At 39.7% G+C, this 22,098-nt stretch overlaps 1 protein-coding gene across 2 annotated transcripts in view; it reads left to right on the top strand.

Annotated features, from left to right (window-relative positions):
• sorcs3a (sortilin related VPS10 domain containing receptor 3a) overlaps positions 1-22,098 on the top strand; it is a 349,991-nt gene that overhangs the window by 306,174 nt on the left and 21,719 nt on the right. For both annotated transcript variants that reach the window (XM_071204106.1, XM_034082424.2), the window contains exons 17-21: positions 3,169-3,282; positions 5,636-5,807; positions 17,402-17,588; positions 20,270-20,403; positions 21,521-21,644. In XM_071204106.1, the coding sequence (XP_071060207.1) occupies positions 3,169-3,282; positions 5,636-5,807; positions 17,402-17,588; positions 20,270-20,403; positions 21,521-21,644 (731 nt within the window). The remainder of the gene's footprint in view (positions 1-3,168; positions 3,283-5,635; positions 5,808-17,401; positions 17,589-20,269; positions 20,404-21,520; positions 21,645-22,098) is intronic.

The following is a 22,098-nucleotide window of genomic DNA, read 5'->3' as shown; positions in this document are numbered from 1 at the left end:
ATGCTTCTTTGTTGAATTGGTTACTCATTTCATTATTTTCAATTAGGCTGCTGTCAAATGGGAATGTTGTTAAATGTCTGTCCTTGTTTCAGCCAACCAACAGGTCCTTTATTCAAAAGTAAAATAAAAAAAAAAACAGCTACCCTTCAGCAGCCATTTGTTATGCTCAAGTTCATCCACCTAGCCACTATTGGATACCCTCTCCAGTCAGCAAAATGTGCACTCTCTGTTGATCTAAGTACCTTAGTTACAAACACTGATGTTTTTTAGCTGCACTTTTACATAAATGTGTCCTTTTTATTAATGGTTATCCAATAACTATTGCTGTACATTGATTCAAAGACGAAATTGCTTTAATCACAAAAATAAACTCTTAGTTTAAATTACTAGTATTTACCTGTATGTTGGGGAAGACAACAAATACACCTGTGGTGTTGTAGTAAAGAAATGAAGTGTTAAGATGGTATCTCCCACTCCTGTGCCACTTCAAGAACCTGTGCACATGCATCGGCAAAATGCTTTTCCTCCATGTTCACCACACTTAAAGCAAAGAAATATAGTAACCATTTGGATTTGGTGTGTCCTTCCTGCTTACTGACGTCCAGTGGTCTCCAGTCAGTGCAATACAGCTTATGCTCTCAGTTTTCTTTGCCTTTTCATTGCCATGGTTCCTCCGTGCTGGAATTACATAAGGTAGTTGAGGTCAAACTTGTTAATGTGATTTGCGTAAACACGTGTTAAGGCTTACAGATTAATTGCGTAAACGTTAACAACAGTACTAAAACACTTTTTTTAAGCTTAGGGACACCTACAACACAGCCTCCATTGGACTCCTTTGTTTACTTCCGTAACATAGTGACATCACTATATCCAACACATTTTATGTGGTATGCTAAGTGGTGGGAATTTCCCGATACATCTCTAAGAGGGTGGCCAATCACAACAGAGCCGGCCAGCTAACCAATCAGAGCAGACTGATCTCTGGTTTCAGACAGAGGGTGAACAGAGGTGCTGCAGCACAGGCAGTATGAGAAAAATAAAGAGCTTTTTGAACAGTAAAGCATGGAGACATGTCACAGTATACAAATATGACACTTGAAAATGTACATAATATGTCCTCTTTAATAGCTCTTGTAAAAGTACTGCAGGTGTATTTCTTAAGCAGAGCATTGGACTGTGTTGATTCCAAGGTAAAATACATTTAAAAAACAATAAGACAGGTGTCACGTCTTTTGTAATCAGAAGATAAACATTGCATCAAGTGAAGCATGCAACCTTGTTGGGGGGGGGGGGGGGGGGCAATTTCTAAGCCATTTAGTTGTAATCCATTGCATATGCTATTCATGTGTCTCATTAATTTACTCCTTTGCTGTGTTTTCCAATAATATGATAAGTTTGGGATGGTTTTGCACAATGTGCTCGTACTGTCTGTCTCTGTGAGCTCGCTATGCTTGTAATTATGTTGAGATGATAGCGTGGGTGTAAATACGCAATTCAATTTGTATGCGAATCGTAAACGGTTGTAATTTTTATCTTGTAATGACAGAAAAACAAAAAAGAAGGCACCCAAACATACTGGACAGCAGTTGGTGTTTGTAGTATGCCAAATGCTTCCAAATGAACTAAAGCTTTATGTGCTGTGTGACTAAGTCTGATTTGGTCCCTGTCTCCTTCTGCTGGGAATTATTTGATGCATGCTTAAAATTCAAAAATGAGGATTTTATAAATCATTAGTGCCAAAAAAAGCTTGAATCATTTAACATAATTTGAGGTGTATAGAGTCTGCCACATAATCAGCTAAAGTAGATACTCATTAGCTCCATATGAAATAATGGTGCTATAAGACAGAGAGCCACCGGCAAAAAGCACAATGATATCATTTTCTGCAGTACAAGAGGATGATTCACCAACCATTAAAGCTGGCTTTTAAACCTCTATATTTTTTGTATACTAATCATAATATAGCACAGTGTACATGTTATTTGAAATTCTACACCAGCTGCATATTCCGGTGTGTTATTCTAGTGGGTTTTCATGTATAAAATGAAATCATAAAACTATTTACAATCTATTATTTTATTAGTGGCATTTTAAGTTAACATTTCTACTTTCCAAGAGTTTAATGTAAAATGGATTTCATTCTAGTGGCCATGTCCCTTGGTCCACATGCAGATTACCCGAGTGTGAATCAGGCCGGGGACCATTTGTCACATGTTCTTCTGCAAACAGAAACTTAAATATTATGTCAAAATATGTCCAATGACCCTTTTTCCCCACATCACCCACATTTCGGCACACATGTCTGCACAGCCCTCCACATAATACACTTTAGTTTTCAATATATTGTCATATATTCATTGTGCTAAGTGGTTTAGTTGTTTAGCTTTTAAAGTTATATTTTAATTTGGTGTCAATACTTGTCTTTAATCTATTTTAATGCTAAATCGTTTCTTAAAAATATTATAGAATATCGTTAGAGTACATGTTTTACCTACTATTGGAACCTTTTTTCTTAGATGTTATGTTTACACCACCTGACACCAAAGCAAATTCCTTGTATGTGTAAACTCTATTCTGATATTGCAATATGCAATGAATTGAGCCAATCACAACCTCATGCCATGCTATACACTGACTGTGTTTACCCAGATCACCTCTAAGGCCATGTGCACCTGCACAGCCAATCAGCCTTGACAGCTTGCTAATGAGGAGTTCACACTGTCGTAATCACAGACAAACTAGACGAGTCAGCCAATGGCTTTTGATTTGTTTATTTCTTCTGGCTTGGTAATTAATTGATGAATCAATGTCACAGCCATTATTAGAACGGACACTTGCTTACCTTGCTTTGTTTGATGTAAATCATTTTTCTGATTGGAAACACTAGCGGGCAAGTGAGAGTCAGTCAGCCTGTGTATGGTTACAACTCCCCACTACCACCACCCCTCCAGGGTGTGTATCCATGCTCACTTTCTTCACATTGCTGTGGCACGTTTGTCAACTCTGGCCTTAATCAATATGTAATAATGGTGCCAGACAGCCCGGAACTGGTCCCCATTATAAAGAGATAGATAAGACTGGGATGTGGAACACACCGTATGACAATATGTCCCCTCTCACCTGCTGATATGTATCTGTGCTGTGTGGCTGTGCTTTGTTGTCCAACAGTGATTATGGATATGAGCGCCGTGGAGACGGGAACTGCCGGCATGCCTTCTGGTTCAACCCCTCCACCGTGTCCAGGAGCTGCAGCCAGGGTCAGAACTACTTCAACAGCACCGGGTGAGGGCTGTTTGATCTATGCATAATGTAACATACATTCATTATCAGCACGAAACACATCTGTTTGCGAAGCAGGGTTTTAAAGCCGATACCGTTACAGATTAGAATTGGAATGCGATCTCGCAAAAAGCATCTCCTTACAATATGGATTTAACGGGCTGGCTAAAACATATAACAACTATATTCAATCATTGTACAATTACTACATCTAAGAGAATAATATTGTCTTACATGCTTTTTGATCATCTCACTCTACATGATGCTAAATTGCATACCCCCATAGGTATTTTCCGAACCCTAGTCTGAATGAATATCAGCCAAAGAGATTGTAAGAGATTTACATGAGGTCACCAATACCACTTTTATGATTTAAGTGCTTTGACCTTATAATTTGCAGCATTTTGTAATAAACAACAGTTAATACATTTCCACATATTTTTTTAATAAATGTACACTTGTGACCAGCTCTATGGTAATCAGTAGGATTTCTCAATGGTGCATTCTGACACATGCATTTATGTCAAAAACTGTTATGTGTTATGGTCATTTTGGGTTGGATTTTCAACGACTGTTAGCTTTCAGAATATAATTATTTTATGTTATCGTCTCCTCCAATCACCGCTTCTCCCACTCATAGCTAATCCAATGGTCTGGTGGGGGTGGGGAGGGTAACGGTTACACCATTTATGAAAATGTAAAAAAACATACATTATTTCATGTTCGATCAAAATGAATGTATTCATCTGTACATGTGGTATTTGTTTACAATAAGGCTTAATTATAGAATTCCCAAATATTATATTAGACCTCTAGGACCTGTGGTGCCCCTGGCATACGAGGAGTCTCTTATTAAAGCAGAATCAAGACCATATTACAAATATTTACATCATCTTCGAAGTTATAGGTCTAGTGATTACATAATCTGGTTATATTACACAATGTAGTTAAAAATGTAGTTATTACATAATCCAGTGTTTTCAACATGGTGTTGGTTTGCAAAGCCTAATCACAGTGTGAGTGTTTTATTTACTAGTGCTGTAATTAAGTATGACATGGCGTCTCAGCCTTTGACACAGCTTGTGTTGTTGAAATCTATTAGGCGCTTTCACACCGGAGTACTTTTCCCCGCACTTTTCCCTTTTAGTTCCGATAGTTCCTGGGATTTTGCGTTCACACCAAAAAGAGAACTTAGTTCATGAGAACTTGTCCCCCCTTTTCAGTCCCTGCTAGAGAGCAGGTACTTTCCTGGGGGGAAATAAATTCCAATTTCTGATTGGGTGGGCGAATTGTCCCTCCCCTTCCGGGGACCTCCATGGGACCTTATTTCGGAAAAAGTATGTATTGAAGTCAATGGGGAGAGAAAACGTATCTTTCGATCCCGTTTGAATTGTGCCACGAATTACACATATGATGTTTGTCAATCTTAAATAACAATGTCTATGTCAAAGAAGTCACAGTTTGTCGTAAAACTGTTGAAATATGAGAGTATGAAAAATACGCAACTAGAAAGACTACAAATCCCAGAGTGGCGGTCCCGCATGCTGGCACTTACAGAACCGACTAACTCCCCTTGTGTGTATGCACAGCTCTCAACATGCCCAGACTTGGAGTGATTTTCTCCTCTTTTAATACTTTTCGCCTCATTCTTAGAGAAAGAAGTGAAATGTTCCAACGTGACGGCCGTCTTGGTGTGTGGTGCGAGACGGGAGATGTAGTTCATTGAGCGGTTTCACACAAAAAAAAAAGCGTTACTTCATGACACATTTTTATTTTTTTTACTTGCAAAATTATCTTTTAAATTGACAAACATCATATGTGCAATTCGTGGCACAATTCAAACGGGATCGAAAGATAATCTTTCTCTCGCCATTGACTGCAATACATACTTTTTCCGAAATAAGGTCCCATGGAGGTCCCCCAGAAAGGGAGGTACTTCGCCTCTCTTTACGCCGTGAAGTTGTTTGTGGTCTGCCAGTAAACCCAAAGCAGAAGAAGAAAAAGTGACGTCAGCAGCTTCATTTGCGTAATCTTCACTCAGGGACTTATTCCGGTGTGAACGCGATCTGCTCTTTAGTTCCATGGGGGAACTAAGTGCTGGGAACTAAGTGCTGGGAGCTAAGTGCTGGGAGCTAAGTACGGCAAAGTACTTGGTGTGAAAGCGGCTATTGTGTTTGCAATCAGAAGAGGCAACAGCTGTACTCACAGTTAGTTCAACATCATCTCTAAATCACAAGCTTATGTTACATTTGGTATTCATTTTAAAACCAAAGACACCCTTAGATTAAACTGTACTAAAGGCAGTCATTTTTAAGCAACCGTCGGAATTTCCTTTTTTAAAAACATCTCTTCTAAGGTACCGTAAAGTGGTGTTGAACAACTGCACCAAAGGAGTTAAAGAGATATACACGGCCAGGAAGCAGCAGTGCCCCAACAGACCTCCCAAAGGACTCTTGGTAACCAGCAGAGACGGAAAACTCACCGCCAACCTGGGAAGCAACGTCACCTTCCTGGTCCACCTGGATGAGGTGAGAACACAACCAGCATGGCTTCTTCACTAGCTATTAGTTTAGAGTTTAGTAGTTGGTTTAACAAAAAAGCGGCATATAGATATTTTTTTAAATACAAATATATGTGTTCTACATTTCATCAATTCATTTTCAAGTTGTGTTTCTGGCAGCCTAATGTGTAATACACATTTTTGTAAATGGTAGCATTGCAGGATGAACAGAAACAAGAAGCTGAAATACATTCACGTTTTTTTGGCTAAAAACAGCCATTTACCAAGGCTTTGAGACCAAATCAGTACAGTTGTGGTGTGTAGAACTAAAAGAATGACCTTAAATAAGCTATAATGTTCTTTAGAAGGGATCTACAGAGTCAGGTGGGGCATACACTTTTTTTTCAAGCCCTGAAAACTGAAAAAAAGTTGAGTTTCTGTCTGTGGGAATGACCTTGTTCTAAACTCTACGAGGTTAAGTCCAAGTCAAGTATTTACAGAAGTTATCCTTTCCTGAGGCCCTGTTGGTAATAGAGAGGTTTCTGAGGCAGGTTGTTCAGGAAAGCCCATTTTCACCATGTTGCGGCTATACTCAACTCAACTGGACTCAACTCAACTTACCTTTGGTACCACGTGGGACCCAGTTTGACTCGCACAAAAACACAAAAGAAAGACTGAAACCTTTCAACCAAAAAACGAACACTGCACTTTGTCATCTTTAAGGCCGTCTGACATTATTTTATTTTAAGATACGGCTTATTTGAATACTCTTTGAATTATTCTGATTCGTAATTTCAGACGTTGAGTGGTATGTTCCGTTTTGAAAGCAAATTACTTCTTAGGAAAGCAGACTATTGCTAAGGACCCTCTGTTCAAGTGGGGCTGCATGTTCACTCATATCAATTTGCAGAAAGAAGTCCGGTCAATTTAAGTGTCACAGAACAACATGGAATACTTTCAGAAAATATTATTTGTTATATAAATGTGGAAAGCACAAAGCTTTGGATTGAAATTGGCAAAGCTTTCCCCAGTACAGAAAAGAAAAAGGAAACACAAATAAATAAAAACAGCTAAAGAGAAGGAGCGACTGGCGAGAGAAAAATGCTCACTGTTAATGGTTGTTTTTCATTTAAAACCGCTGGGCATGTGCATGATTTCCATGGAAGCACTAGTGACAATTGTCTCTGTTTTAATGTCACCATTTAATTGCTGAGAGCCAAAAAAACTAAAAACACACATCTTTTCCGAATGGTAAACCAAAAAAAGGTTGGTCGAGTAGAGCCATACCATGCAGTGGAACGGCAGCAGAACAAACTGCAGGGTGTGGGGCATCAGTAACAGAAGTGTTCTCCTGACACTGCAACAGCTCGAGGTGATAGGTGTCCCCCGACACTTGTCCAGACCCAGTTGTCATATGGCCATGTGATGAGTCTAGGAATCGAGGGCACTTTCTTTAATTATTAAGAGATGGATGAAGGGACAGAGGGAGCAGTGGCGCCAGAAGGGGGGGGCAGGGGGGCCATGGCCACCCTGATATATTTGTTGGCCCCCCCACTGGCCCCCCCACCACACACACCGCCTCACCAGTCACGTATGCGTAGTAGTTTATCTGATATTTAACAACACATACACAGCCAGTGAGTCGCTTGATTTGAGCTTCCAACGCTCATACTGCAGCCCCTCCCTCTCCCTCTGCTACCATGGTAACACTCTGATACTCGGCGCACCACTCCGATACTCGCGCGCACCACTCTGATACTCTTTTTAAAAGGAAAGAACAACTAGCATATATAAAAAACAAAACAATAAATCACCAACACATGTATACATAACACAAACAAGGTTATTTTAAATGTTGTTTGAAGTCAAATGTTAACTATCCGTATTATATTCATTTCAGATGAATAGTATCAGAAAATGTAAAATAAGAAACCAAAGTATATCAGTAGGTGATTCTCTTTGCCATTGTTTTCATCTAGTCTATACTTTTACAACAATTAAATGCTTGGTTTTGGTGGGCCACCCCAAGATTTTCAGTGGCCCCATTTGGCCACCCCTATGATACATTTCTGGAGGCGCCACTGAGAGGGAGGTGGGTGACAGAACGGAGTGATACAAAAAGAGGATAACAGGGTAAAGGATCCTTGTGGCATTAACTCTATTTGAGAACATTCTCAAGATGAATTCAAAGTTGAATTTATATTCATGAAGCCCGCAATGGCTGTAATTCTTCGAGAGAGCAAATGCCTTTTAAATATTTGATGAGTAAAAGACTGGGTGGTGTTTATATAAATAAACTTGCCTTGCCTTGGTGCACATTCATATTTAAAAACAAGGATGAAAAACAAGTTTTGTGATGTTTGGGATATGATAAGATTAGCACGTACATGTGCCTGGTTAGAACTGCCTTTGTATTGGTTGAAGAACCTGTTTTGCAACACAATAATTACAGATTCAGATGGGCTCTGTGAAAGTGACTGACTTCACTAAGAGATAGGCAGAGAAGTGATTGGCTTGAATGCCATCAACCAATTCATGAAGAATTAAAATGCCGTTCTATATTTGGCTTCAAAGGAAAGAGACACAGGGAGTTTGAGACACTTTATTTTCCTCACTGCCATTTTAAATGGTTTAGGGTTCACAGTATGAATGTAAGAAAATAGCATTTTCAAAATAGCATGCCTGAAGTAGATGAGCTGATATTTGCTTAACATTCAAATGACTACGTCGCAACATTCATACAAATACGTGCACAATGAATATCAAGGGGTATGTACACTAAATGAGTCTTCATGCACGTTTAAAGAGGTTATTTTCTCAAGCAAAAGAAACAAAAGAGGAGGGAATACAAAAGAATGCCTGGATAATATTCAATGAGAACAGGAGAATACATATTCTAAATCAATACAGAACGCCTGATAGCCTAACTGCATTGTAATCCTTTATATTATGTGTGTTGACTCCTGCCGCCTGAATTCAGTTTGTTTCACTTGAATCAAGATATTTCCACAATTCATTTTCATGGTAAAACATCAGAAGAAGCAGCATAACATGTGTCCCCCTTATTGTTGAAACAAGACCTACACTGTGCACAAATAACTGCACGTTTGCAAGGTACACTTTATTTCTGTGGCGCATGAGAATTCCCCATAAACTATTGTTGACATAAGGAAGTGCAACAGATCATTGACGTGGTTACTATCAGAGCCACATTTACACGTTTTGATTCCCCATAGAGGTTGGTCCCATTCAACTGGGAGGTTGCTCAACCACTAGTTCAGCAACTATATGTTTCATACTTCATAAGAGCATTCTTTACACACACATAGGCCTACAGCTACGTATTTGTATCAGTCTGCTCTGGTTGGTTAGTTACCCGGCTTTGTTGTTATGGGTCCTCCACTTGGAAATGTCCAGCCCCTTAGTGTAACAAATAAAATGTGTTGGCCAATAGAAGGGCAAGTGTTACATAGTGATGTCATTATGTTACGGAAGTAGACACAGAAGTCTAATGGAGGTGTTTCAGGCAGGGGTGGGGGTGTGTAGGAGAGAAACCCCCCTTTGGAGGGAGCTTTGTGATTTTAGCATTTGCAGACCATTTACATGCACAACAACGTCTAACACACGACAGAGAAGGGAAGACCCCTTAAAGCATAATACGGCCTCCTTAAAGACGTTTACATGGGCTGGAGACACGTCCCCCTCAGTGAGGCAGACGTGATAGCTGCCTCCCATGGTGCTTTTTAATTGCAGATTCATAATTAGACCAGCAAGCCTACACATATTCACACATACAAATAAGGACTTTGAAAGGTTAGGACATAATGAGGCAGTGAAGGGGTCTGCAGACATGACGTTGGTGACATTAGCTTAGTGAACCCGTAAATGTTGAGTACACCTAAGTGTTATGTTACAAATGTATAGAACGGGTCCCCAGCACATAGAAACTGCCCAATACTAACTTGCATATGTTGGGCAATTTGCACAATTAGCATAAGTAGTGTTCATTGACAGTAATGGCATTATGTAAATAATAATAAATAAATGACTTGGCCGATTGGGAAAATGTTTGAGTGGTTTTGGGGGTTATTGAAGATGCTGAGTCCATTTCTGACATTATCAGGATACAAAAATTGTAGTGGCCATATTTATACTTTCTATGGGCTGATTTTGATTACCATGAGTAGTGTTGCGACCATTTGATATAGAGAGCACAACATGAAAATGATTGCCTGTGAACAATTATTTTTCAAATAAATAAACAATCTGTCCAATCCAAATGAACTAAAATCTTACAAATAGACCCAAAACTCATCTAAATCAGTCCATCAGAGTATAAATATAGACATGTTCTGGTCAAAACCAGATCCTGATTGTTTTCCGTTGGAGTATGACAGACCGTACGCCCCTGCAACAGATCACAGATCAGATAGTTACACAGAATTCTCACCGGCTTCTCTCTTGGTTCAGTATTGTCATGAATCAGATTTGGCATCACTTTAGCTGGCACTTCTTAAATAAGTATAGCTTTGCCGGCTCAGCGCTTGAGTTGGAGAGTGGACAATGGTGAGAGCTTTGTTTTCCTACTTTCATCAGGAACACATTCGTTTTGATTTCTAGAAAAATAATTTCAGGAAATGTTTTGTGCAGTTATTTAAGGTTTAATAATCATTTTTGAATTGTTCCCTTAAGGTAATACAAATTGAAAGGATATGCTTTTAAGCATTGAATTGTCTAATTTTAGTCACCTTTTGTGTGGCCATCTCTACATTACTCAGCTTTCCCACTTCAGTAATCACCAAATGGGGTAGAAGTTTAAAAGTTGCGCACAGTCGTTGGATTCACTCCCTGTGATCCGCCTTACAACAATTGTTTTGTCAGTTTTACATTGTTATCAGCCTCTTCTTGGTTTCAAACTGTAGTCAAATTTGTGAAAAAAATGTCCACATTTGTTCTTGCTCATGTTATCTTTCTGTGAAGCTTATTTCTGCCCCAGTGGAAAAGCTAGATGGAATCTCCCGCTGGTGTGTTGTGATCATCATCGTGATGGAAGATGACACACTCAACCACTGAGATTTCCAAAAACCTAAAATATGAACTGTACTGCTCATTTTCCAAACTCTGTCTTGTCATCATTTTAGATTCATTCTGACTTGTTTGGCTATTGGCAATAATTAGTTAATAGGGAAACACAGTATTTCCCATGAGGCGTAGGCAGTATACTTCCTTTTATGTTTGACAGAAGAGATTTTCCATTTATGCAATAAATAGTCCCAATAAGTAAAAGAAAGTCAAGTGTATGCTTCAATTGAAAGCTGTTGAAATGTAATATTTAAATCTGCATTTGTTTATATTTTCCATTATCTTTTTCGCCACTTGGCTAACATATTTACATACATAAATAAATTACCTCTTAAAATAGTTATGGCAGTATGTTAGCAATTAATTGGTTGTTATGTTTGGCAGTTATTTGCCATGTGTCTCTGGCCACAAAATAGATCAGGAAGAAATCCAAAGAGCCACTGCTTCTCAAGACACAATGTACACTGTGTGAGCACATACTGTACTCCGACAACAAAGCAGCAAAATGTGAACAAAGCGAGTAACATTCAAATCGAAAAGGTTTACATACATACATTCTATCACCAACTGCAACGCTAGTTCAAACAAAGGGGGAAATATGGGGGGGAAACATACATATACGGTGGCCCTGAAGTGCAAGACACCACAGCATTTCAGAAAACACCACAGCATTTCACATTGGACGGAAAGGGTATTCCTTTAGGGAGAACACTTCTTGTTTGTGATTGGACAGAGCCAGCCAGAGAAGCACTGCTGTGATTGGTTGTTTTTGCTGCCAGTCAAGAAATGACGCTTCGTGATTAGCCCAATACATCAGCCGTTAGCTGTTAGCACACACTCAGAGCTCACAGCTCCTCATATCTGTTCAGAAACTGGACAAAAATTAAACATGTACAAACCACAGACTGTCTATGTCATGGCGAATACAGTCGCTGCTTTATTTATGTCTGTATGACGTTGTTGTGAGTGTGGACGGAGCAGCTACAGGTTAGTTTAGCCTGATGGATCCGATTCCGATAGGATTTACATGGAGATACAGCCCGCCCCCTCTCCAGCGTCTTGTTTGAATGACAGGAGTAAATACAGAATTAATGCTTTATTAACTCATGGTTTTTAAGGGGCTTATCTCCAGGTAAATACTATGGTAGACCACCCAATATTCGCATCGCTCTAATCGCTCGAGTTTCACCGCGGCTGTCAGCTGTGTTTGTTCCTGTCAATGCTGTCATTCAAACAAGAGGCGCTGGAGAGGGGACGGGGCGTATCTCCATGTAAATCCTACAACAAAATGAACATATTTGACCGTGATTTAATTGTAATACACGTTTCAAAGTGGTGCCGAAGTAACTACATACTGATAACAGTTAGTAAAAACCATGAATTAACGCTTTGACAAGTCTGCAGACAAGACGGCAGGCGAAAAGCTTTTAAAATGCGTGTTTTGTGAATCGGACCCATCAGGCTAAACTAACCTGTAGATGCTCCGTCCACACGCACTGATGTTATATCTTTATATTTAAGGCCAAGCTCAAAGTAAAATCGATGAACCACTCCATTGTTGTGGTTTCTGTGTTCCCGTAGCAGCTGAACTGACCAGGAAGTACTAAATGAAACGTATTGCGAGATCTCGCAAAGGTTTTGCGATATCTCACAAAACATTTTTTTTTTGTTCAAATTATTATTATTTTTCTTCTCCATGTCCCCTAGCGGGCTCCGTAATTTCTCAATTGTTGAATATAAAAAAACAATTGTGATTTTTTTTTTCAGAAAGGTTTTATTGTACAACTATCTTTTTTTCTTTCAGCCATTTCACAACCGTGGTTAGACATTTTAGATGTTACCTTAATTCCAAAGACACATTTGCAATTTTATTTTATTTTCTCCCCCTTTAACTTTTTTTTGAAAGCAATATATCCTAAACATGTTATTAACAACTGGGTTAGGGTTACCTATTTTATTACAGTGCAAACAGTAACCCTCACTGTAGGAAACTAGCTCTGTCTACCGAGGAAACAACCAAGATGCCTTTCCAGAATAATTCCCAACTGCCTTGTCACCCATCACGTTGATTTTGGGGTGTCTGGTTTGACATGCACCTGAACAAAAACTCGCCCTGTGTATCCCACCCGTGTCAGCCCGTATAACACTGATTTCATTTTATGTTTCCCAACACCGATTGTCCCAGTGGCAAAGCTCCAGACATGATGTTTGGATCTGCTCCACTCTGGGAGATCCACGAACACAAAGAGTGACATTTAGAGAGACAGGTCAGCATCAGCCCCATGCAGATAAGTGAATCCCATTGTGGCTGAAACAGAGAGCAAAAGGGAATTGCAGAATGGACAGCAGACACCAAAGTAGAGCTGAGTGACACCGGTGCCACCGAGCATGCCAGCTCATTACAGCTCCCAACAATGGTCGGGTTGTCAGACCAGGTTCTTAGCTGTTCTCTATTCTCTCTAGCCACTTATCAAAGATATACTTTTCCAGCCAGTGACATGAAATATCCCCAGAAGCTTCAGCTAAACCCTCCGTGATTTCACACTCGGATACACACAAAGAAAGGACTCAGGTAGCCAGGAATGGAAGGAGCAAGAAGGAGAAAACGAACAAAAGATGTATTTGTATTCTTTTATTGTGCGTTTTTTGGCGAACCGGGCATGCCAATACGCCGTTACAAATAATGATCCCCTGTAGCGATGCGCTACAATGTGCCAAGGGGAGGCTGGGAGTTTATCTTCGCAGGCCTGGAGGGGAGTGAGTGCAGATTTGGTCGCAGTGGCAGCTGGAGCCACCGACACTCGCGATGTGTGTTGATCCTCGGATAGCGCCAGATGTGATTCCCAGAGGAAGCCGCGCAGGCAGCTGAAGAATCACACACCATGAAAAGTCAAACATGGTGGGGCGGGGGTGCCTACACAGATCCACATGTGAACACTCTAACTGACAAAACTACCTTTCTACATAGTACCAAAAATAATCTGGAAATGGAAAACGTTCCAACATTCTCACAATTGAATTGATTGTTAATTATCACACTTTTTGTTCTTCAAATTAGTACAACAAAATGGCCTCAACGCCTGTTTGAAAGCCTGTGTTCTAAGACACATCTTTTAAAACCACCAGCAATAATTCCACGCAAGAAAATATATATAAGTACTTTCGGGCAGAAGTGATTGAAATAACTATAATTACCTTACTGTGTAATTTTATCTAAGCATTGTAATCATGGTATTACTTTAAAAGTAATGAAAGTGAATGTGCATTTATAAAAAGCTAGTAATTGCCAGCTTGGAATTTAAAAGAAAAATATAAACTAGAAAAGTACGTGTGTCCACTTATTACATGTGCTAGGTGTTACAAAGACGAAGTTTGTGTGTGCATGGATGTAATGGAATTTGTGCAGATAACTTCTAAGACATGATTTTCATGTCAAAACTAAGCGGTCCATCTATCACTGCCTGTTTTAGTCTTACAAAAAAATAGTTTCTCAACCAACTGTTCTTGTGCGCAACTTTGTGTTTATCCATCTGAGAGGAATACAGTAGTTTTAAGTTGCAGTGATTCCATCTATTTTATGATGAACATTTTTGCTCTCTCTTAATCATTCTTACCAAGATTGTTTACAAAGCATAGTTTTTGCTTTTCAAAATACAATTAATTGTGAAAATGTGTCAATTTGTGTTGGTCCTGGTAATATTGAAATGTATCTTGAAATACTTTTGTGCACATTGTTTTTTTTTTGGTAGCTGAATGTGGTCAGCAACCAAACAAATATAAAAGTGGCTGTGTGTATTCCTGAAATAGCAACATATCTATGTAGACATTTGTTCATGTACATTTCATCAATCACATAGTGCTTTGTACCATATTGTGTACATTTACAAGCTTGATTAGTATTAAGGTATTTGGTTCAAACATTTTCAATTAAGGTAAATCACAGACTGGGTATAACCGCTGCAAGGATAAGACATATTTCTATAACTGGCTTGATGAGGTGAAGGTTTGATTTGAATTGATCTGAGTTTATAGCAAAGGTTCTATTCTATTTGATGGGGTGTGAAAGATGATATTGGATTGAATGGACTGATTGTATTAGAAAAAGCTCGTAACCTTTTAGATTGATAACAAAATAGGGAACAGTTGCTTCTTTAGACGTCTAGCTGTTACTTAGCAACACTTACAAGTACTAATTCAGGTCAAGTTTGTTGTTACCTGATAAATATAAGTAGACTCTTTTAGTTCTTTCTTTGGTCTCTACCAACTTCTGATGGAAATATCTGGCTTTTCGACTGCAAGTGTCTTCACTATGTTTACCAGCTTGTTTTTTTCACTCTCACTTCCTCTTATCAATACTTTTTTTGTTGCATTGGTATTGTAGGAAAATATTGATTGTAGCTGTTTATGGCCCAGACTGAAAGCTTACAGGTGGTATCCACTTGGAAAGCATATTTGCCTTCGTGTGTATTTTGAGCTGTTTAATCCGACTCTTTTACCTTAATTCCTAGCGTAGCTACAACCCCACCAGGAAAATACTCTGTACCGTATTTACAGGAACTTTCAGAAGCTACATTAAGGCTGCGGCCCCACGAGGACGAAAACGGCTAAACGCATAGGATTAACGCAAACGCAATCGCAAACGGCTTCCGTCCACATGCAATAATTATCCGGATAGTGTCTGTCCACACGAGACCGCTCCGTTTAGCTCCAGCCGCTGGAGAAGCTGCAGTACATATGCAGGAGCCTCTACGTGGCGCTGTAACTTGCTCCACAAAAGCAGCGAAGAAGCATGGTTGTCATGGTTGCCCTTCTGTTTATTCTCCACGGTGGGGGCCGAGGGAACCGGGCAGAGTTTTTCGCCAGTCAGCGTGTATTAAAGTTGAAATCTTCCGGACAAAATGATAAAAGTGCCGGTCAAAGGTCTTCTTTGTTATTTATTGAGCTTTAAAACAAATGAATAACGACTCTATATAATATAATGATAAAATACACGGAGCCTCTCTTTTTCCTCCCTCTCTTCAGACAGCGTCAGTGTCTGTCTCATGCAGCAGCTCATCCAGTAATCAGTGACCCGGCCGACTGTAAAAATAAACATATTTATAACTAGTGTAGGGAGTTTGAGAGGTAATTAAAATAGCTAAGGGGGATGATCTGACTTGAAGTGTGTGTTTTGCTGCAGCGGGAGGAGCTGCAGGTGAGCAGAGCTGCGTGTCTCCGTCCTGTCAGATTAGACTTCACTCGCGAGAGAAAGATAAATAATCTGAATTCAGGGTGCAGTTTACTTTGACGTGGGGGTGAGCAGCAGAGGTGGGGAGAGGCGGGGCTATTGCCTCATCATTATTGCTGTAGATGTTGCACAAACAACTGTAGCATGGTCAATAGCGTCCGGAGCACGATAGCAACTCTGCGATCCGCCATTGTTGTTGTTGTTGGTGGCGAAACACTTCAGCACTGGCGCGGGGTAAGCGGAGGTGAGCAGAAGAGGTGGGGAGAGGCGGGGCTATTGCGCAATCACTATCAGTGATCTGAAAATGTCCGTATAGGGCGCACACACGGAGCTGTTTGACCCCCCAGAGAGTGGCGTATGCATTTCTATCCACCTTGGGACCCGTTGTCGTTTCCTCAGTCGTTTAGTGCCGTATTCGGTCGTCCTCGTGTGGCCGAACGGTCTATATGACACTAAACAGTAACGCAAACGGCCGAATTCGTCCTCGTGGGGCCGCAGCCTAAGCCCATGCTTCTGATAACCAAACTTCTGCTTACACGTATGTGCACTCACCTAGAGTTTGAATTTATGACTGGGAAGCCTTGTATAGAGGGTGTGATTTTATGCCTAATATGTTTACTGAAGCTCTGCTTATTTTCTTTACATTACATTTCATTTTACTGAAGCTTTTAACCAAAGTGAATTATGTTGGTGCAATAAACTCTGAAGATACAAACTCAGAACAACGTGCAAGTACATTGGCTTCAAATAAGCCAAAACGTTTTAAGTGATGGTGGATTAGCTTTGAATGAGCATAAACCCTTGAAGTACATAGGCCAGTACCAGTATCTTGAAGTGGATTCAGACAATCTCCGGTAGCCAGCGAAGGGAGCAGATGAGTGGTGTAGTGGGGGAAAACTTGGGGAGTTTAAGGACCAGTCGAACTTCTGTATTCTGGAAGAGCTTGCAATAATAGTGTGTGGACGCTGGAGAGGTGCCAGTTCACCTCCTGAATACTGCCGAGGTGCCCTTGAGCAAGGCACCAAACTCCCAACTGCTCCCTTACGCTGAACCGACTGGCTGCTTCTTTGCTCTGGCACCTTTCCATGTGCATGCATGCATCTCTATACCTGTGTGTATTTTGTACTTTGTGTGTATTTAAAACAGAGTGGGAAACTGAATAAGTCAATAAAGGTTCATCTTCTTCTTCTTTTGCTCAGTATCACACTCCCTTGTTGAAGCATCCACACGTTGATTGTGTTGGTTATATGAGCTGAGTGTTGTCGCTCGTAGCGTTTTGTATATGACTGAAGTCCTGCTGTGCTGTATTTCAGGGTGACTCTATTCGCACCAACATCCAGCTGGATTTCGGCGATGGCACAGCAGTGTCATACTCCAACCTGAGCTGGACTGAGGAGGGGATCAAACACGTCTACAAGTCAGCGGGAATATTCCGTGTCACAGCTCTGGCAGAGAACACGCTGGGTTACGACACCACAACCCTCTACCTGCATGTCATATGTAAGTGCTGTCGTTTCAAGTTAAAGTCTTCCCTATAAGTTGATTTACATTTTGTTATTCAAAAACACTTTTAAAGTCCCTTAATAATGATAATAATATATTTTATTTATATAGGCGCCTTTAAGACTCTCAAGGTCGTACAGGATACAAAAACAAAACGGGGGGAGGCGGATAATGTTACGTACCGGTATATTGAAATAAGCAGAGCGAATTATATTACTGATGTGAGTTTTGAAGGAAAGTGTGCTGTCGAGGATGACACCTAGACTCTTATCCTGAGGGAAGGTTGAGACTGAGGAGTTGTCGATGGAAATGGAGAAACCGTCAGGTTTACTTAGTGTGGATTTGTTGCCAATGAGGAGAACCTTGGTTTTATCATATTACATTTAAGGAAGTTGTAGGAGAACCAGTATTTGATTTCCTGTAAGGTGGTTTTAGAAGACAAATAGAGCTGGGTGTCATCCGCATAGCAATGAAAGTGAATGTTGAATTTATGTAAAAGATATAGGCAAGAGGAAGTAGATAGATGATGAAAAGAAGAGGCCCCAGGAGAGAGCTCTGGTGAACACCGGTAGAGACTGGAAATGGCTGTGATTTAAACGTTTTGAGTTGGCAGTAGCAAGGGGTTCCCCTTGGTATCCATTCTCAGACTACATACAGGCTAAAGCTGCTCATTGGTATGATTTGTAACCTTTTACCCAGATAAGAATGTATGCAACCTTAAAGCACTACCTGCAGACTGAGGTGAAAGAAGTACTAAGATATTTTACTTAAATTAATGTAGTATTTCAAATGCCAAATGTATTATTTTCAGCTCAATTAACCTAACCCTCTCCTAAACCCGTAGCCAAGTGATACAATTATCTTTCTTCTTTTAATCTTTTGTTGTTATAGTTTTACTCAATCTATGTTTGACATGTTTTTTGCAGTTGTTTGAAAAATAATTGGGCCATCAGAACATTAGGCTTAGTTCTTGTGAACTGCACTGACCTCTACACAGGATAATGTGTTATAGCATCTGTTATAAACACAAAGGTTTCACTGTGTTTAGAGAATGATAAGTTGGTCTGTAAGGCTACTGCAGCTAATTGCCAGTTATCTGAAGTTACAACTCCAAAATAATGGCTCATTTTTAACACGGCAGAATACAAATTCAAGGATCATCATTTCCTTCCCCATCCAGACAGCAATTACATAGCCTATCATCATAATAGTGTAGTAGTGTTTCATTTTAGGTCTCCAAGAGAACTATAGAAACTCCTTCATATTGTTTTTTTGTCTTGTTAGTTGCTCCATTATTGATTTTGTTCAATCCATTTAAATGTAACTTCTTGTCATCCATGTGTCAGCCAGTGTGGTCCGTATTCAGTTCTTGTGGCTATTATTTTAGTTGGGGAAAGCCAAAAATACTACAATATTTCTTGGCTGAGCATATTTCATACAAAATGACTCTCTCCTTCTTTTTCCCATACACACAGACTCACACACACACAAACAAACACTGAGCATCTCCAAGTGGGGATAAAGATTAGTTCTGGTTAAAGAGGATGAGAGCTAACAGAAGCCTTGGCGAGACGAACGCCTCAGACCACAGCACTACACAAACGTTTCGTTTGAGTTCTCCACTAAAGTAGTGTATTTCATCACTCCGTGGCGGGCAACTTTATCCCTGAGATTAGTGTAAAGCAACCTAGACCCCTGTCAGGTCCTATTAGCTTCTTAGTGGGGGGTGGGTTGCAGAATTATCCTAAAGGTATCATGTCGAAAATACATGATGGTGTCAACATATTTTCAGTCTACGAAAGAGACTTATTTTTAGTTGCCACTGCCATAGTCACAGATATTCAAGCACCTTATAAATTGGCATTTTTAATCTGTCATCACTTTACTGTATACATGTCAGTCAAAAACCTCTTCATTTCAATTGGCCCAAGCGAAACATGTAGGGATCAGTTCCAAGGTATGAATTTGCTGCTCGGCAGGCCTATAAATAAAATGAATTGGCAAAAAATGAGTCAGGATAGACTGCAATGACTATGATGTCTCCAGAAACAAGGACTATAAATGACTAAATTGCCCCAGCAAGCATATATTTATATGAAGTATAGGTAGAAAGCCTGGGTTACCATTTATCAACCTAATAAAGACATGTAATTTAATTAGCATAACTGCAAAAGCTCCTACTGAATGTTTATTTGTGCTGAAGCACAATAATATTAATTGTTTTCACGAGGCAACATAAGACTTCACGTTAGGAAAAGATCATTGCCACAGCAAATAAAAAAAGATTCAACAAAAATAGCATAGAGCTATCAGAGCCCGCATCGCAGATTTGTTCACATATTACTATACAATTTATATTTCTGGGTTTAGTGACAGTTTGGAATAAAACTGGGGGTTGTACCATCATTGTTATCAAATGAAGTCTCATTTTGCATCTGTTGATGACAATTATACCAATCTGCAGGTAGGATTGAGAGTGTTGAGATGCCGAGATGTTTGGATGAGATCAACAGGGGGTTTTGAGACAACTCACAGAAAGCTGGTTTGAAGTTTTGATTATATTATCACGGAGTTGCACAACACATCTTGTTGTTTCCTTATGCAATACATTAAGAGCATATACAACAAAAAGTGTTTCTAAAACACTGTCTTTATCTCTTTCTTTCTTTTTCTCTCAGGTCCAGTGGAGCACATCCATCTTCTCACTCCCTTTGTGGTCATAAAGAACAAGGAGGTGAACATCACAGCAGTGGTCCTGCCCAGCCACTCACGCACTGTTACTTACTTCTGGTGGTTTGGCAACAATACTGAGGTACTTCTTCCATAACAGCACTCTTGACTTAAGCTGCTTCTAAACAGCAAGCAGGCGCCTGTGTGGCTCCTTCTGCATCTGACTTTGTTGGCCTTTTATTATGATTATTAGTTTAGGATGTAAAAAAAAGCACAATATACATTAGCAAAAAGTACATCATAGTATAATGTGAATTATATTATTTATGCCGGAATTAGGATATAAACCAAAGTATTAGACATTGGATATTGGACCTCATGTGCAAACATGGTATGGTCCGGAAGTGAAAGTTTCACTCCACCAACATTGCAACCCCGAGAGCTATGAATCTAGCATGTCTAAAATGCAGTATTTGTAATCTCTTTAATCCCATAATACTTAAATTTAAGTCAATCTCAGGTTGACTTTAACACAATATGTCTTCAGCTGTTGTTTTTGAAGACAGTTGAAGACATATGTTTTCAATTAGCTTTTCATTAGCAACATCCCCATTTGATTTGATTTTATAATATCACTATTTTATTGTTTTATTAATTCATTTTATAGTTTTGTATATTTTATTGTATTATGATTTTATCTAGTCTTATGTCTTCCTTTGTTTTACTGAGAGGGTCATCTTCTCCTAATTGTATTTGTACTGTTTTGTTATGATACCTTTTTGACCTCCTTGGGTTCCTTGAATTGTTATATTATGTTGTTGCATACATGCTACATGTGTGCAAAAAGGTTTGATCGTTTCACTAGAAGTGCATTTCTTGTTCTCTGTTTTACATCGTGAAGTGTGCCCTGTGGCTAAATCAGAGCTGCACCTAGTGTATGAATATAAGTGCCATACAAATAAAGCTTTATTAGTATTACTTCTACATTAACAGGGGTATAAAACACTGAAGGTAACCACTTGCATAACAAGGCACTCCAAACACACCCTTACTTCAACAAAACTTTATATGTATCTTGAATGAATCCCAGTTTTAGACCTATTTGTCGCACCACTGATGGATGGAATGAATATAAGGAATCTAGGGTCAACCTTGAAAACCAGCCTAAGGCAAGATAGCCAATGTCCAGTGATTCAAGCATGGACCATGTGCTTGAGAAGTGTGACATTACTTTGTACCTGTACCATTTGCTCTTGCAGCCTGTGATAACATTGGACGGGAGTATCTCACACACCTTCCCGAACGACGGGATGCACACCATCACAGTCCAGGTGGCTGCAGCCAACACCATCCTGCAGGATACCAAGACCATAGCAGTGAAAGGTCAGTATTTCTTAAATGTCTCCCATGGAACAAGCCTGTACTTCTTAGATTCTAGCTGAAAATGGTGTTATGGAAATATTTCAGAAAACAGTCCTTTAGTTAGACACCTTTATATTCTGACGTGTGCAAAATGTTTTTGAAATAAAACTGCTCCTACTTAAGTCAAATATATCACATCACTGTTAGAACCTATGAAAATATGTCTTCATTCGAAAGTGAGTAGCCCGACAGCAAGTATCTGTAAAATGCTTTGATTTATTACCAGTAGATGGGCTGGCATAGAGCTGTGACATTTTCTAATTACCTAGAAGTGCATCTGGTACATCCAGCCAAAGGGAAGTGTAGGGGATATGAGAAACCCTCGTCTTTTCATCAAGTGTTAACTACCTGAAACTCAACTTGAGCGAAATGACAGTTTTGGGGCTTCTCCCTGAGAATAATGACCCCGGATCGG

The sequence above is a fragment of the Pseudochaenichthys georgianus genome, chromosome 1 (genome assembly GCF_902827115.2).
Source record: "Pseudochaenichthys georgianus chromosome 1, fPseGeo1.2, whole genome shotgun sequence".
NCBI lineage: Eukaryota > Metazoa > Chordata > Actinopteri > Perciformes > Channichthyidae > Pseudochaenichthys > Pseudochaenichthys georgianus.
This window is presented reverse-complemented; position numbering and strand designations above follow the sequence as displayed.